Source organism: Magallana gigas, chromosome 6, assembly GCF_963853765.1.
Source record: "Magallana gigas chromosome 6, xbMagGiga1.1, whole genome shotgun sequence".
Classification (NCBI taxonomy): Eukaryota; Metazoa; Mollusca; class Bivalvia; order Ostreida; family Ostreidae; genus Magallana; species Magallana gigas.
The window spans coordinates 36,132,475-36,151,637 of NC_088858.1; the positions used below are offsets into that span (position 1 = coordinate 36,132,475).

Here is a 19,163-nt window from a genome sequence, read left to right on the forward strand (position 1 = left end):
AGCTTTATTTTTAGTCATCAGTTTGGAAAGTCCCCAAATAAACGATATATACCACGGAGTAGATTTTTGTTGTTTATCTTAATAGTTTTGAAAAGAATCAAAGTATCTAGATAACAGAGCATTTATTTAACAATAATATAAATAGAGGCATTTACTATGATAAGCCAAAACTTTAAATTTTTAAATGAATTTTTCTAATTTCTTTTAATATATATTTGTCAATGTTCTGTTGTCTTTTAACTTCAACCTGTTCGTTTCTAGAATCTGCTGTGGATGTACCCAAGAGAGAACCAGCTAAGAAGATAGAGGTTGTTCAACCAGCTACAACCATTGCACAGGTCACTGCACCAGTTGCCACACCAGAAGATTCTGTTGTATCAGAAATAGTGGAGCCAGAAAAAACCACTTCTACTGAAACAGAACCACCAAAACAAAATGGCAGTATACCTACTGTGGTTCTCAATTCAGGAAATGATGAGATTCCTCCATATGAGCCAAACTTTACAGTGATTGAGGACCCCTCGCCTGTCAAAGAGGACAGTGTTCAAAGGGCCCAGCCGGACAGTGATGATGATGAAGAAGATGAGGTTGAGGAAAATGAGGCCAAGAAAACTAGTTTGGAGGACCAGATTAAGGATTTGGAGGAGGAGATTGAGAGGAAAAGTAGCTTTTCTGGTTCCTATCAGCCTGAGGAAAATGTTCAAGAAGAAACAGTCATCAAAGAAACCGTGGTGCCCAAAGCTAGCAACAACGTCCAGTCAACACCAAACTCAGAAAACCACGTGGGTAATTCCACAAAGAGCGTGACAGAGGAGCCCCAGAGTGGGGGAGGGGGCTGCTGTAGGGTATTCCTCTTGACCTTCTTCTTTATATTTCTCACCTTAACGGTTACAGCCATTGCTCTCTTGAATTCGAGCTTAGACCACCCATTGTTGACTCAGCTAAGACAGCATGTTCAGTTTTTAAATCCAGCAAGAGATTACGTCATGCACAGAATGAACTCATTCATGTCTTAGAATTTGAGGTAAAGGGAGGGTTTAACAGATTTTGTTTTTATATAGACCACTTTGTTGCTCATACATGTAGCTTGTGGGAACTGTCCTGGCTAAGAATTCTCTTTTTGGTAGTGGTGTTTTGTCTTGAAGACAAGAGAGGCTACATATCTTTATATACATAAATGATACAAATATAGGTTTATAAACTTGCATGCAATTGAATAAGGATTCTCTAGCTGTGTAATTTGTTATTTAACATGCTTTGTTGCTCCATTTATTCATCTTGGAAAAACAGGAGTTTTTAATTTTTGTTGCATTTTATGTTCATGTTTACAATCATATGTGTTAACTCTGATATGTAACAGTGGATTAGGAGTTAATGTTGTGGAGATGACCTTGAACTTAATCAGGGAGTTGTGAAAATGACCTTGACCTGATATTTTAAGAGATTATGTGGTTTGATTGTCTAGTAGAAAGGCCTTTTTATGCAGTTAAGTTTCAAAGTGTTTCCATGATTGATAAAGGTTTTCTGTGTGGCAGCTATTTTCTATGACATAGTTTTTATTGCATATTCTTAACCAAATGAAGATGTATTTTGTTGACTTTTGTTTCATAAATTTCTCTGCTTTTCAATATCTCAGTGTGCATTTATCTACGGACTCAGATTCTGAAAAGTCTCTATCTTTAGGTCTCATTGATTTTGCCAGTCGTTGAATTAATTTTTTCTTAATTCCAACAATCTAATTACTTAAAGCAATGTTGAAGTGTTGAAGAATTGTTATTATGAATGAAGTGATCTCACAATGTTAACTAGAGTATCCCTCACTCACCAAAACATGATAATTTAACTTGTTAGTTTTGAGGTTGTATGATAATCAAATATTTTGGACAGAGTCTGAAAACTAAGAAAACAATAGTGATTTTAAATGCATGTCTATCACATGAACCATTTTATCTTAGTTGCCAATAGATTCAACATATCACAAAGTTTTGGGGCAGTATTTTTCTTTTTTTGCAGTTTAAAAAAAAATGTTCTTTTTTTGTGTTTGCATGTCTTTCTAATTGGAATGTATGCATTTTTGCAGTCCATGTAGCCATGCAGAAAATATGACTTTAACAAGGGTTGTCGTTTTGTCTCTGTTGTTATTTTCGTAATCCACTGTTACTTTGGTGATTCATAGACTAAGATATTTGTGTAACTTTTGCTCTTTTTCATTCATGTACTTCAAAGTAATATATTAATGTTTTAGAAATTTATATTTTATTGTAATTTTATTTTTGTTACAAACTTCTCTTTTATTTTGCGAGCTGGACCAATGTTTTTTTTTATAAACTCGTAACATAATATATATTTCGTTTGTATATCTACTGTATTATATAATTTTGTACTAGTCTCATGATGCTGCAGTAGTTTGCATGCACATGCTTGCTATTTGCTTCATTTTTATCATAACATACTTTGGTATTCTTTATAAATTGTAGCATGAAAGGTTTTTTCCTATTTGTAGTATTTTTCCAACGTTTTAGTTTTAAAACGACAGATATATATTTACACATTATTTGTGATCTAAGTTTTAGAGCAGAGAGCTGTTCTTTTATCAATGAAAAATGAAAAATGTTTTGTGTAAAGCAGCAGGTTTTTAAATTAGCACTATATGTGCACATTAATTGACTGTAAGAAACAAGTTGTTAGCCAAATTCCAAAAGATTGGAAGGCATTTTTAAAAATATTGGTCTGCTTTATTCATTTCATTCTGTAATTGTGATAAGATGCCTTTGTATTTCAGTTTTGTGCAATATTTTTAAGTCCAATTGACTAATTTTTCACAACAATTAGTAGTTTCTTCGAATGCATGTGTCTCATTTTAATATAATTTGTTAGCGCTTAAGGCATAACGCTTAACAGAAAGTCTCCAAGTGTTTCATTTCAGTCATTTTCACATCGCAAACTAATTAAACTGTGGGTTGTGGAATTGATATTATTCCCTTGGAAGCTTATTGAAAAAAAGAGAAATTCAACGTGGGTTTATTTACAAAATGTATTGTCGGCTAGATCTGCATACTGCTTTTAGGACAATTCGTAGTTTTTCTGCAATATACATACGAGCCGGATGAATTTTCATTTCGTTTTCGTAATGACCTTTCGTTTGCTGTTGCTATTCCTCACAGCAAAAAATATTTGCTTTATATGTTGTCACTTTCTGTTGAGATATCATGTCTGATATATTTATGATTCTTTCTGTGAAGATATAATTTTCAGTTCACATAATTACTATTTTCTGTTGTTTTTTCAAAGGGTTGGGGTTGCAGAAATTATATTGAAATTATAAACAAAACTGACTAAGTGAGGAATACAAAGATACAGCTTAAATTGAGGAGTTAGATGGATGTTTTGATTTCATTAGTAAATGAAACTAATTGTCGGTTTTACATAGAAAGTATTAAGAAAAGGTTTTTCAAGGCCTAGCTTATACTTGACATTGAGATGGGAGAAGTCTATGGGTTCGATGTATTTTGCAGAAACTAAGCATAAAATTGGAGATGACTTGGCTTAACCATTTTGAGTTAACAGCAAGGGCATTATGAATATAATACTTTTATTTTTACATGCTTTATGAAATTATTTTTAAAAAAAAAACTGGATCAAAAAGTGGCATAATTTGGACACAAGGGTCTTCATATTGCTAACTTTAAGTAAAATGCTAGTAATATTCAATTATTTTTCATCATGAACAATTGTATTGTGTACTCATGTTTATATAGACAATGATTTTTCAGTATTGGTTGTGGACAAGATGTATTGGTTTTGTTTTAAGCAGAGCAGCCTCATATGTAAATTTGTTGCCGGAACTGAACATTGCATTGTGTTTATACGTATTATTTGTTAATGTTTGTACAGTTGAAAGTAGGTTTAGTTCAAAACTCCTTACTCACTTTGTTTAGCAAAAACTCAGAATGTTATTTTTTAGCTTGTTTTCCAATCATCTAAATGTTATTTTCACAAGTCAACTTGTCATACAGCCTCGGGTGGACTCTGACCACTAACATCCGAGAAGGCTTGATTTTTCCGGAATCAAGATATATGATTTAAAAAGCCACTTATTTTATTAATAGATAAGGAAAAATCAACCTGAATATATGTATACTTTTACTTTAGGTACAGCTATGTCTAATAGAATTTTCAAAAACAATATGTTTTACAATTTTATCTGTTTCTTCAAACCATATGGGTATTTTTTTTCCAACGTAAACTATTAAACATGTAAAAATTTATTCATTATTTTAAAAAATTATATAAATCAAATATGCATATAACTTAATATAGATTTTGTTATAAGGAATCTATTTGTATTCATTAATATATGATTTTGCTTAAAACAAGGAAAAATCCAACCTTAAATGCTGTCTTTTGTATGTAATTTGCCTGCACTGTGTAGGTGTTTATTTTTATCACTCAATGAGTTTGAAGACTTTTTGTGTCATTAAGTTGTTAAGGATGCAACTAGTAGAGTCCAAAACTAAGCAATATTTGAACAGTTTTGGATCCAAGGCTCCTTAGTATTTTTGTGTTTTGAGGTAAATGACTGGTACAGAATTAATTTGAAATAAACACACTTCAAATGATGACGTTCGTTGAAATTTCTTTTAAGAATGCACACACTCGGATTTTCCATCTTTACATGTTACACTTGAGGTGGTGTCCTATTTACACTTTACACAAAAAGAAATTTGAGATCACCTGCAGAGTCACATGAGTTACCATTTTCGGCTGAAAATTTCGAGTCTATAACGTGGAATTCATTATCTTACTATCCCCCGAGTCTGATGGGCGGGGCCAAATATGCAATAAAACGTCAAATATCATAAACCTCTCCCTCTACATGTCCAAAAATTCATGATTATTAACTGCATCAGCCTTCTACTAAAACTGTGAAATTCATGGACCACGAGAGCATACGGCCTAATATCCAACACCCCCCCCCCTCCCCCACTTTAACTTTTGGCAAAAATTGGTTTGTAAACAAGTTAGCATAAATTTGGTTTATCGCATTTCTGAGTAACGTGTGTGTGCATAGAATATAGCAATGGTGCATAGACTATAGCAATGTATTTAATTTAATGAAACCAAAAAAAACCTGAACTTTGATCTACTTTGATCTGAGATCACAGATCTAGAGAAGTAATATGTTTTGTTTAAATGTTTTTTCATAAGTTTTGGGCTTCATGCTCCTGTTTATTCATATTGACGCTCGACTCGTGTTAATTGTGCTACGTTTACGTAGGCGACAATGACGTAAATAGCTGAAGAAAGACAAACTACTCATTAACAAATCCAATGATAAATGTAATTTAAACACCCGTCTTATTGAACCTGTGTATATTATTTAATTATTTTGAAAATTTTAGAGATTAGTAATGGATATTGCAGCAAAAGCATACCCTTTCACAATATCATTCAATTAGTTTCGATCTGTCATTTCTTAAAAATATATGTTTTGTTAAGAGAGACATGGTTCTACAGAGACAATGCGAATAATATATCCAATTTTTTTTCATTTAACCGGACTATGTACAAAAACGTAAAAGAATGATAATATCAAATGCAATTTTGAAACATAATATGCAACTAGATCACAATGTATGACTAAGTGTTGCAACTACAGAAAGTTTTTCCGAGAAGAGTGAATCTGGGTAAAAGTTAATGCTTCTTTGTTGCTGCTAAAGTTTTCTGTACCGGACGATGGCTTTCTTTCCTTTTCCAGTAATAGTCTGAAAGGTATAACAAAGTTATGAAGACATCGTGATATTTGGGTCTTAAGTAAATTGGTCACAGTACCTCTCAATTAATTAAGTAAGTAAATGGAGATGGAGAGTCCACTGTATTAGACTGTGTGGTACTACGTACAGACACCAGTTCGTTGCCTTTGACTTCTCGCGAGATCAGCGCCTCGTAGTCACTGTATTGCTGGACTTCCTCTAGTGTATCTCTGTTCATTCTGTATGTTACCTACATTGTAGGGTAAGGTAAAGATACTAACATGTATATGGCATTCGTATATCAGTTGTATGATTCGTTGTCAGTTAAATTAAGTTTAATTTATGGTAACGAACAAAAGGATTAATCATGTGTTTCACTTTTTCATATGGCCAACTCGCTTCGAAAACGCATTTATCCAGAGGTTGATGCATTAATGCACACCGACCCTCTCAAAATTGAGATAGCATAACTATATATTACCAAAGTATATTATCTGAATTCTTCTGAAAGATTGAAAAACCAAATGAATTCTCGATTACGGTTTTTCTCTTATTGTTTTATTTTTAAAACAATAACGATTAATTTATGTGAAATGAAACTAACACATGGGGTGCTCACTGGAAATAATTTCGTTGACCAAAGCAATTGAAACTTTTCATATACCAAACGATGTTGATTTAAAAAAATATCGTGTTACAGTATGCATGCAGCAATTAAGATGGCTTACTATATTTAAAGTGTGTTTGTTTTAAACTTCCACTTCAATTAAGATGCTATGAATAATCATATTTTCTCCTTCTTACAATTGCATAAATTGGCATAGAGATTTTCTTAATTCAAAATTGATTAGGGACTATACAAGTATATATAATTTTGGCACATTTGCGTAGACAAGGAAAGTATGGTGATTTCACCATGCATCGGACACCCTACGATCCTTTTGATTATGCGTAAATTGTGGTTCGAATATAAATAAAATTCGTGTTAAAAGTAACGGATTTTAACCTAGCTGAATCTTTAAAATATAGTGAATTACTTTAAACGATCAAAAATAAGGCAAATTAATGCAGTTACGAGCTAATTTACCATGGAATGAACAATACTGATTAAGCATTGCACGACCATACATAAGATTAATAATATCAAATTAAAACTTTCGTACTTAATGCAATAATTCAGAGGTCCGGAAAAACAAGATGTCTGTGAGCCAATGTTTACTAGTAATAGCCCCACTCTGATGTGAATATACAAAATAAGCAAAGTCTACATCAAATTTGTTAAAAAATGAATTCCACCATATGACAAGTCTTAAGGAAGGAGTCTTCCTTATTTTCTTAAATATTAAAATTATTTTGAATCATAAATAAATATTATTGTTTTAAAATGAAAAATAACCTCACAAAAAAGTGTTCCTTAATTACAAAAAAAAAACAACTTGATAATTCCCGACGTCAGTGCTCGGACGAAAATGTAGTCCTTGTTAAATTATAAACCTTAATTACCATCTCTATGCTAAGTTGTATTATAGAAAGAAGGAAAGAAAAATATGATCTTTTAATTTCCTTTATATTGATTTTATGAACATTTAATCAAATACTAGTATACTTTTGATACTCTGGCAAGTCGAAAACTGGACAAGACTCATTCCTTAACAAAATGTATGTTAAAATTTCAAGCATCTGCGATTGATAGTTGCTGAGAAATCTTTGGCGAAATTTTGTAAAAAGAAAAAATTAGGCTTAAAATAAACAAATTCGTCATTTAACAGACAGCTGATAAAGTTGATGTATGATAGGTCCCAAAAAATCCCACTATATGACTATCTCAACAAAGAATGTGTTAATTTCAAACAAATGCGAGTAGTAAATCTTTGACGAAAAATTTGGCTAATAATAAATATAGACTTCATTTAATCAACAGGAAGTTGATGTCAGATTGGTCCAAAATTGAATCCCACCAAATGGTATGCTTTAACAAAGAGTGTTCTAAAATTTAAAGCATCTGCAATTTTAGTTGCTGTGAAATCTTTGACTATTTGTTCGAAAATTTAAGCTTGAGACAAACGAAGTCGTCATTTAACGGTTAATTTGACGTCTGGTTGGTACAAAAATGAATCCCATCATATGACATACCTAAACGAAGAGTGTTCTAAACTTTCAAGCATTTGCCATTTATAGTTGCTGAGAAATCTTTGACGAAAATCTGTTACGGACAGACACACGGAAACACAAGGTAAGAGCAGTATGCCACCCTATCCTTCGGAGCGGGGAAAAAATAAATAAATTAAACAGATATTTAGATTTGTGTCAATGTAAATCCTTACATTTACAGTCGGCAATGTATTCTACATGTACATGTAATACTTTTGCTATAGAGGTATTTGTTAGTGATGGGTTCTTTATCGTGCAAGCACCTACAAGAACTGCCTTATTCGAAAGACTTGAGTAGTTGTATGGGAAATATTTGCTTCATTATTTTAAAAATTAATTTTACTGCATATTTAAGTTCTATGCAGAGAATGGACACCTCACACACACTGTAGATTCCTAATTAAACACAAGTAATTAAAATATTGTGGATTTCAAAATCTCGCTTTTATTTTTTGGAAAGATGTAAAGTGATTAAATGAAACTATAATTTAAAAAAAAACGACTTTCGTGATTTTATATTCTCGCGATTTGATGCAAACGGTTGAGTCGCGGAATTAAGTACTCGCAAAAGATAGGAATCTACAGTACACATTAAAATGCACAACATTCCAATTATGCTTTAATTGTATACAATCTAAGTAAATAAATTTTTAATGATGGTTTATGACTCATTTTACAATGCCTATATTGCTGTTTCTTTGATAATGGGCAAGTCAAATTCTTGATTATGATAAAGTTTATAAGTTCTAATTTAGGAATGTACAAAACAACATATGAACTTTGTGTATTTTTTACCAAAGTGGTCCTATCTAAAGTTTGTGTCCAATACATTGTGAACTCTGAACTAATCTCTAACTGGTCCTATCTAAAGTTTGTGTCCAATACATTGTGAACTCTGAACGATAGAGGGACAGAATGACGCCGGACCAAAAGTGACCAGAAAAGATAGCTTGACCTTGAAGCGCAGGTGAGCTAAAAACTGACATGAAAGAAAATACACAATGTATATTGATCGTCAAATAAGAGAAAAATTGGGATTAATTTACTCGTGAAGGGAAGCGGCTGTCACCCCAATTTGTTTATAAATTTAAAAAAGACAAAACACATGTAGGTCAAATGCAAATTTTCTTTTGTTTTCAGAATCCCCTTCTTTATACACTAGGAGGCCTATACCTACCTAGTCAAAACCAGTCTGTATGTAAATATCTTTGAACGTTGAGTAGGTGGTCAAACACTCTAATTTGTTACTCCCGTAATGTTGCAAGTGCGGTTGTGATTTAAGCTCAATTGTTTATAAGCGAAAATAACTTGTTTATGTTTATTCAAACTTGTTCAAATCAAGATCCTCTGAGTCAGTTGGTGTCACAATGGTGGGTGTGGTTCGAATTTTTACATAGGAATATATAGAGAATTTTTTTAAATCTTCCATTAAAAAATTAACTGGCCAGAAAAGTTGTGTGGAGGAATCCTCATAAAGGGTAAATTCGAGTTTGTTCAAGTTATGATCCTTGTACGGGGGGGGGGTACGACGGGGCCATAATTTGGGGAGGGGGTCGAATTTTACACAAGAAATTTTATAAATCCTCCTCAAAGAACCATTTGTCAAGATAAGCGCGAAAACAACCTCAGATTAAGTAAATTTAAGTTTGTTTAAATCATTAACCCAGGGTGGGACCAAATTCGGGGGGAGGGAGGAATTTTACAAAGGAAAAAATAATTGAAGTTAACAACCTCAATAATTGTGGCCCCTAGACAATTTATTTTTGCTTACTTAACCTTGATTGAAATTAGTTACCTGTGAAGAAACGTCAAAACATTAAATTGGTATATTTCTGCTTGTGCTAAATATGATTGACAATTTTCTGTGATTGATTTTAGTCTTTAGATATTGTTTAATTAGTAAAAAACAACAACCTTATCCTGGTTATAATGATCATTGAGAAACAGCTAAAGCAGTTGGAATGTTGGTGTCTGTGCATTATTTCTACGACACTTTTTATCACTTTAAATTTGCTATTTATTTTGTCATTGTCTTTGTTTTAAATAATAAGCAATCCAACAATAATAAATGTTATTTTGATATTATTATTATTAATTAAATATAATTTCCAAACTGTACTCTTTCAAACAACATTATTTGAGAACCACTATTTGTTATGTAGCAGATGATATGTATTACTACGCGGCGCATCCAATGGCGTTTTTCGGTTATGCTATAAGACACGCCCATTTTGTGTCACTCATCCTTTATGAAGTGATTGGGTTTTATGGTTTAAAATTGATTCGTAATGTTATCACAGACAAAGACAGTTGAAAATGTAAATATTTAAGGAATATGGAATCATTCTTTGAGTATTGTGATAATCTCGGTCGGGGCGTGGTCAAATCCAATAAAGCCCGAAGGGCTTTATGATAGATTTGACCACGCCCCGACCGAAATTATCACCTCATAATATTTAAAGAATGATTCCTTTTTACTTATATTTATATTTTTTCGAATTTGTACACTTTAAAACAACATCATTTTAATACCACTGTTTTTTTTTATATTGCACTGTGCCACATGCTTTGTATTTCTACGCGGCGCAGCCAATACCGTTTCTCGATTAAGCTGTAATACACGCCCATTTTGTGTCACTCACGTTTTATGAGGTTACTGGGTTTGAGGGTTCAAAATTGATTCGTAATGACAAAGACAAAGACAGTTGAAAATGTATATATATATAAGCACTTAAAATTGAAAAGGCTAACAACACGAACAATTGATATTGAAAAATTTGACGAAGAAAAAACCTTGAACATGTCTCTTAATTAAAAATGGAATAAGAAACTACAGGTTGTCTAGTCTAATTGGCATTCTTATAAAGTTTTTCCTATACGTCATTCTAATATAAATGGCATTCTTATAAAGTTTTTCCTATACGTCATTCTAATATAAATATCACGAAATACGTAAATCCGTATCGATAATTAAAAAAAAAATTCATGTGAAATTATAAAAATTGATCCATTTTTTTAGAGTATGATCTATATATGGAATTAGCAATCATTGAATTAAAGCTAGATATGTCCTTTTAAACACATTCAGCGGAGAAAATGTTGGAAAGGGACCATACTGGCGACACTTTTATAACAATTAATAGATGAAATAGTAATCATAATTGTTGTTGAGCAAGCCTAAACCGAGCTAATATACAGGGTTTTCAAGTAATGACACACGGTCTCACCCTTTACTGTAAACTGACTTATATTCGCCACAACTTTATTTTTGCGATTTAGATGAGCGGTATTTATTATTATTATTATTATTGAATTTTACATGCTTAATAAAGTTTGTTAATACTTTTAAACCTTTATGATAACAAATAACTATATTTTAAGGAGGCAGGATTGTCAACAACTTAACATCCAGATCAACTTAAAAATGTAAGATATAATTTGTTTAGCAATTATCATTTAGTAAAGAAAAAATCCAAATATTTTACCTTTTGAATTTGAGTATTTTCCTTCTTTTTATATAGAGCTTTACTTCTAAAGACGAATAATAAAGCCTAAAAATGGCTGCCACGACTATTAAGTCCTCTTTATAATATTCTTATTATAAAGCCTAAAAATGGCTGCCACGACTATTAAGTCCTCTTTATAATATTCTTATTATACCTCAATATGATTATTCTATAACTAGACTTTGACCCGTACGTGCACGGGTTGACATTGCATATCGGACATTTACGAAATAGATACATCGACACACCGTATTGTTGACATCTACATAACAAAGCTATAAACCTACAATAATGCTATTAATTTCACTACACTTTCCTTAGTTGGAATAATCTAACTGTGTCTCGGAAAAAGGCCCTCACCACAGTTAGAATGCCTCCCATATACCCGTAATGTAACAGAAAATTAAAGTTGCATTGAAGATAACAGTCAAATTTATCATGATAAACATTTTTGAGACTGTAAATACCTTTCATCTAAAATTTTAATCCATATAATCGAAGAATTCAACATCTTTTCACCAACGTACGCGTATTTTCTTTGCTACAGACACAATACACGGAACGCATTCTATCGCAAAACCAGGTCCGTAGGACATTAATCATTTTAACGATAAAACATTCTATCTTCACTCTTCTAATTTTTTGCATGAAATCAAATATTTTTTTGCCATCATGAAGACAAAAGTAAAACCCCTGTCACACCGGATCTGCGCCCTCACGGCGATCCCGCTGCGTCCTTAAATAATGTAAAAAGCCAAGGTAAACGCAGTAGAGTCTCCTACAGCGCCGTAACAACGCAACGGCATCTTCGTCCGTTGCGGTGGGATCGCCTTGAACATTTAAGAACACCATGCGACGCCGTGCACTTTGAACATGAACGAAGTACACGCCGTGGTTCTGCGTTTTGATAAACACGCCGTAGAAGCGTAGTGAGGTCGTCGTGACAGCGCCGTAAGATCTCCAACAGCGCCACGAGAGCTCCGTCGGCGCGCTCAAGGAACGCAGCTAATCGCAATGATAAGTCAATTGCGCTTGCACGGAGACCTCACGGAGTCCTTTGGGATCTCACTGCGTCTCTATCGCGCTCTCACTGCGCTTCCACGGCGTTTGAAAAAAATGTTTTTCATTTGGCTCCGTTCACACAGCGACCCCAAATAGCTGTTGCTGCGTTCATCAAGCTCTCGTGACGCTGCTTCTGTGTTTATACCGCGGTCCCACGTTTTTAGTGCGTTGTCATCAAGACCACGAAAACTCGAAAAATGGCTGTTGTACAATAGCAAGCGATGTAATAATTATCAAACTGGATGTAGATGACTATGTAAAAGTAGCAATTGCTTACATTACAAGACTTATCAATGGACGTAGATGGAATTCATGCCATTTGGTTCTGATGTTTTCACATCTTTTCTATGTTTTCTAACAACTAATATCGGATCTTTTTGTAGATCTGACTACTAAGAGTTTTTCCTAGTCCTTCACAATTTGTTTAGAAGTAGCTATGATTCAATTACAATGTACCTTTTCATAAAATCAAAACAATTTTTAATCATTTATTTACTAGTTGTAAATTCTTGTTTGTTTCCAATACAATTGTACAAATTAATATCAACCTACCAAGAAGTAAAGAACGTCTTGTGCACGCAGTCAGCGCGCAGAGCACGCCGTGGACGCGCGGTAAAAACTCCTAGCACGTCATGAGCGCTCGGCGGAGACTCAGCAAGAGCGCAGTTAATCGCCAAGTAGAACTCCGTGGAAACGCAGTTACACGCCATGAGAGCTCCGTAAGGACGCCTCGGTCGCCGTCAGGACGCCGTGACAATTTTCAAATAAAACTGTACATTTTTTCTGAATTTTCCTTGCGATCCTACAGCGATTCCATGAATTTTACAACGCCGTGTACACGCCGTGGGGACGCAGCTTTGTGTGACAGGGCCCTAAGTACTAAGTTGATATGTATGATTGTTATTTTATAATTCCTCTCATAAGAAATCATAAATATATATATGAACAGAATATAAAGCAAATTTCCAATGAAAATGTACACGTATGTGTATTTTTTCTGAGTTTATTCATGGAAATATGGCATTTTGGAAACATAAACTAAAGATCCCGTTAGCGTAAATGTATTGCGTACGCGCAGGATTATAAACTCCGAAAAATCCAGATGAATCCCGGGATCTTTTGAGGAATTTTCGTTTATTATTTATTAGCGAAGCTTAATTGAGATAAAATAAAAACAAATTGGTGATTTTCAAGTACCAATGATGTTAAAAATATATATAACAAAAAACAGTACTCTTCTGATTTATCGGTATTAAAGCCCAATAATTCGAGCCTATAATAAAGTAGTATAGATAGCGTCATCTGTAGGTGTAGAAATTCATGTGACAGGACGAACAAAACTTCGTATATCCCGGAGAACAAATATCTTATTTTACCTCTTCGGAAATCTCGGAATTTTTATTTTATGAAAATGTCGAAAATATGACTGAATAAACAAGTTTAAAAACAAAATATTTTAAAGTTCTAAGTCTTCCTAAATCAGAAAACAAATTCAACTATCGATTTTATGAAAGGAACGGGAATAACCACATACATGTAGACGTTTTTGCTTTTTTACGGTTGAAAAACTATTACCATATTAATGTTTAGGATATACGTTAGTGTAGGATTATTCCTATCAAGCCCTCCTCATACGTTTTCGTAGAACAGAATGTAGATCCATAAGGACCTGGGTCTTTTTTTGTTGTTGGAATGTAAAAATATACCTCATATCTAGTAATACAAAGTACACATCGCCGTCATCTTGGATTATAAATTCGAACATCACCCAGCTTAAATTGCGATCCTCTCTGTCTTGCTATCTGTCCAAGCATCCTAGTTAACTAACGATTCAACAAAAAACAGCGCTTTGCATTAACAGTTAATACAAATCTTTCCTTATTCCGTATATATACTGCTTCAACAAACGGTTTAAGTAAGGCTTATGTGCACATTTTTGTGTACAGGTATATTAATTTGTGTGTATATACGGGTATACATATAAAAGATAACGCCAGATGCCCATGGAAACAAGTATGTCATATCTGTATTTATGGGGGAAATTCTGTACCAAATCTTTTGGCGTTTTCAAAATTAGATTCATATCAAATTCTATAGAAATACAAACACAGATTTTAATCATTAGAGATAACATGTTTACATAGATAACTTTGGAGGTAATTTACTCGAAATTGTTTTGAAACTCCTTGTTAAACGTGTCTACACGCTACATTTTCAAAATTAGATTTATGTCGAGTTTTATAGAAATGCAATGACAAAGTAGTGAGAAGAGTTAACATGTTTATACAGATACCTCTGTGGAGGTAATTTACTCGAAATTGTTAGAAACTTTTTGTTAAACGTGTCTACACTCTACACTTTCAAATTTAGATTCACATCGAGTTTTATAGAAATACAATGACAGTAGTTAACACGTTTTCATAGATAACTCTGTTGAAACTCATTCGAAACGGTTTTGAAACTTCTTGTTAGCCATGCCTACAATATTAAGAAGGTAATAATCAACAATCAACCGATTATGAAAGAAAGAGTCTGGGCATAATACCGTCGCCTTGGTAAAGAAAGAGATTTTATTTAGAAAAAAATTGATTCATTATCTTATACCGTATACTGTCACCAGGAAATATAGAATAAATTGTGCCATAACTTTATTTATTAAGAAGGTGATAATCAACCGATTATGAAAAAAAATTCTGGGCATGATACCGTCGCCTTGGTAAATAAAGAAATTTATCTTATACCGTATACTGTCAGGAGTAAAAATATTACTGTTATTATAGAATAAATTTTGCCATAGTATATAAGATGAAACTTAGAGTCATAATCAAAAAGCTGTTTACGAAAAAAGGGGTGTTAAATAAATAAATATACACATAGGTATCGGACGGTGTCTGAGGTCATCGGGCACATCAGTGGAAGCCAACGGAAGAAAATAGGTTGTAGTTAAAAATCAGCGATGTCTAAACCGATGTTGCACATCGCTTCTCATCGGCAATATATCATTGACACATCATTTAAGAATCAGCCGATGTAAGGCCGATCATTATTCGGTGCCCTTTCAGTCTGAGGTGAGAGGTGTTTAACAAACATCGACCGATTATCGACCTAACATTTCCCCACAGCCGGCCGATATACGAACATTGTTCACTAAAAAACGAACGATGTGAAATACATCGACCCGGGCCGATTACCTCTCGAATATTCGTATATAGTTAGCAATGCATCGCTGGGCCTTTATTGGGCTTTTACGAGTTGCTGCAACATAGCTAATCTCAGATGTCTCATTTCTAAAGCCATTATAGTTTATTGACCATGCAAAGTAGAGTAATTATACTCAATAATTCTTCGGCTTAACATCATCCGGGTATCCAACAATGCGTGTATGATGGCCAGACAATAATCGTATGATGTTGGATTCACTGTCCGCCACTGTCCGGCCACTAGTCGAGCATTGTAGGATGATCGGTAAAGACTGTTCGATGTTTATCCAATTTCCGGACGGTAATCGATGTTACGCCGGTCAAAAAACTTAAAACTCACTCGTCGTAATACCTTTTTTCAATTCTTACTGTCGATAGATGAAGTTACAAATTATATAATTTGGAGCTTCTTTAAGGTGGCTCGACAGTGCATTATTTGATGAATCGATATACAATGTAGACCCATTTTTAAAAAAAATGATTGGACAAAAATGAGACGAATATCGCATTTAAATATTTTAAATGAATTATTTTTTTTTAAAAGCCAGAAACATCTTTTTAGCTCCCAAAAGATAAATTTGGAATCGATTCATGCACAATACAATTATCTATAGATACATCTAAATACGGTCAAATAAACTTTATAATATTTTTGAAAAAAATGTTTATGAAAATGAAAAACAAAAAATTGTAGATATTTTTTAAACCTTTGGATAAAAACTACAAATCAACTGTCACTCGCATTAAACAATTGCTATACAATTACATTTTAACAAAATATTGAAACAATATAGTGAAATTCAAGAAAAATTGGAAAATTTTAAATTCGAACCGATATCGATTGTAATTCAACTGATCACAAACAAAACCATATAAAGTTGGAAAAGATCATATTTGCAAAGTTTTTAAGGTTGTTTAGCTCTAGAATAGTTTGTTTATTTACCAATCTTATGATGCATAACAATATCAGGTAATAGGCTGCAGTATTTTCGTAAAATTTATAATAATTCATAATAATTCTAATCAAGATCATTTTTTTTCAATCGGGATCAAATTTGTTAAATTTCAATTTTTCTAAAATTTTGCATCTTTCGTTTCAATTTCTTTGTGAAATATTCTTGATTAATAAGTGGTTTAAGTGACTATTCGTTATGGACTTTATCATTAGATTTAAAATATATAAAGGAATAACAATTTTGATTTTCAGAAATATTTTTTAATTAAAAACTTGACCATCTTCGGCATGTGACGTGCTTATTCATAATTTTATTACACATCAATTAAAACCAAGTTTAAGCTAAAAAATACTCTGTTTGCAGTAAAAGCAATTTATCATACCATTGAAAAAATGCAGAACAATTCGTATAAAATAATTAAAAGCCGATATTGGTCCAGGTTTTGTAAAATCATATTTAAAAAAGGAACCTTACATTCCGTTATTTTACATAAAATGAAAAGAAACAATAAAAACATGTAAAGTTTTTTGTGATGCTCTCTTTCTCTTTGTATAACATTTTTGACATCCTTATCAATATATTAAATATGACATTTACAATTCGACTTGAATTCAAAATTATGTATAATGTAACATAATTTCTACATTTCAGCGCCAATTACCAATTTGAATGCAATGTTCCGTGACATTGCTATTGATCGACCTTTGTACGATCACATTAAAGATAGGAGGTAAAAAAATTGCCATCAATTAAGGTCTTAATATGATAAATACGCTTATTTTCGACTTGTCACTCTAACTAGGTTAACTTAACTTCGAAACGAAAGTTAACTGATATGGGCAAGGTATTTTTGTGACCATAACTATACATATACTCCCTGTATCCACAACATTGATAATGCTTAGAGTAAAGGATAAGAAGTACAAGTAGATTTGCCTTCAAATAAAATAAGAATTGTTGGTTACCATTATCTTCTTGCCGTCCATTGAGGAACTTGGAAATGATATTCCAAGTTTGAAGCGAACTTCAGTAGACAGGTGACCAACTGTTGTCTTTATAACGTAGCCATCTTCCCCAGTGCTGATTTCTTGTATCGGTTGAATTAGACCTTCTCTTGCTTTTGCCCGCATTTCTTCATCAACCCCTTGAATATGAAATTGGAACATAATGGTATGAAATGCGTGCGACATTCCTCCTTTGTTAGGATGTTATGATATATTTTTATAATGACCACATCAAATCATTCAAATGCTTTGTATTATTTGAACCCCATTCTAAATTTCAAGTAAAAAACATTTCAGAAATCTTCGTTGACAATCTATAGACTTAATAATATCTAATATTATTTAATATAAATAAATAAATAAATAATATAATAAATAATTTCTCACACATGAATAAAAGGAAATAAATAAAATAAACACTTGTCTAACTTTCATGTACTTTAAAAAAACCCATTTAAATGTGCTCTTACCACAAGCTTTGAAAAGTTCATCCAAGTTTTCTTCACTCTCAACCTTCCATTTTCCAACAAACTGTGACATTTTTTCTTTACAAAGAAATCAATGACAAGATTCACCACGTGTTGTATAGTCTATATCTCACATTTAATGTACGTACTGTCTTTTTGGAGTCGTTTACTGTTGTAATTCTTTTTGTTTTGTCCGACGCCCCAACATTAAGAACTTTGTCTTTCAGGAACCACCTGCTTCACGAGTTTGATAAAAATTAGCAATGTATATTTGATAAAATTTAGAAAAGAAAAATGATTAACTTCATTATCCTGTTTCCTTGATTAGATAATAGTCCAAGCCCTCAGATTTGAGTTCACCTGTTTTCAGAGACAGTATTTCTGAAAACCTAAAGGCATTTTTCATCTCAACCTTTTTTTTTGATACGTGTAGTTTATTTTATTTCAATTTTCTATCATACCGTATTACTGCAAAGTGTTACTAATGCATGTTGAAGTCAGTGCAACCTAAATGCCTTTATAGGAAAGCAACCGACCGTAACTCTCTCAACCGGTTCATATACATGTATGACGACCAAATACTTTGATGAACTTATGTTTTCTTTAGTTGTCTTGTGAATGTCCAGTTGCGTGGAAGATATAATAAAAATATATATTTTTTTGGATCCTTGTTTATTTAAACATTTGCTTGGTTTGCTAGATGTGTAGAAGTAGAGAAGAAGATTTTTTTTATAACTTACTTTATATTTTAATCGGGTTTTCCAACGGAAAAATCAGGTTATTGAATGGTGAAAATGGCGGGCGGGTGCCAAAAGGGAACCCTTAATGTACGAATAACTCCTCCTACAGTTTTAAAGATAGGAAGTTGTTCTTTTGCTGATCAATTGTACATATATTTGCATATATGTATGCATATTGCTAGGACTTTGATTTCTAATATTTATGAAAAAAATACCAGTGTTTTGAACTTAGTCATTTTTTGGGCAAAATATAGCATATGGGTACTTCATTTCTCCGGATACAATAGGCAGTGTTTATCAATTCAGAGTTGACATGGTTTATAT

At 32.7% G+C, this 19,163-nt stretch overlaps 2 protein-coding genes across 7 annotated transcripts in view; one reads left to right on the top strand and one right to left on the bottom strand.

Annotated features, from left to right (window-relative positions):
* LOC105322131 (FERM domain-containing protein 5) overlaps window positions 1-4,620 on the top strand; it is a 32,409-nt gene extending 27,789 nt beyond the window's left edge. For all 6 annotated transcript variants that reach the window (XM_034469458.2, XM_034469456.2, XM_034469462.2 and 3 more), the window contains one exon: window positions 262-4,620. In XM_034469458.2, the coding sequence (XP_034325349.2) occupies window positions 262-1,016 (755 nt within the window). In that variant the 3' untranslated portion in view covers window positions 1,017-4,620. The remainder of the gene's footprint in view (window positions 1-261) is intronic.
* Window positions 2,998-18,334, bottom strand: LOC105322128 (fatty acid-binding protein, liver). Its single transcript, XM_011420669.4, has 4 exons — window positions 18,103-18,334; window positions 17,594-17,772; window positions 5,902-6,003; window positions 2,998-5,765 (listed from the first exon to the last, which is right to left on the bottom strand). Exons 1-4 carry the CDS (start codon window positions 18,170-18,172, stop codon window positions 5,715-5,717), a joined length of 402 nt encoding a protein of 133 aa, XP_011418971.2. The 5' UTR covers window positions 18,173-18,334; the 3' UTR covers window positions 2,998-5,714.
* Window positions 18,335-19,163: the final 829 nt, after the last annotated feature.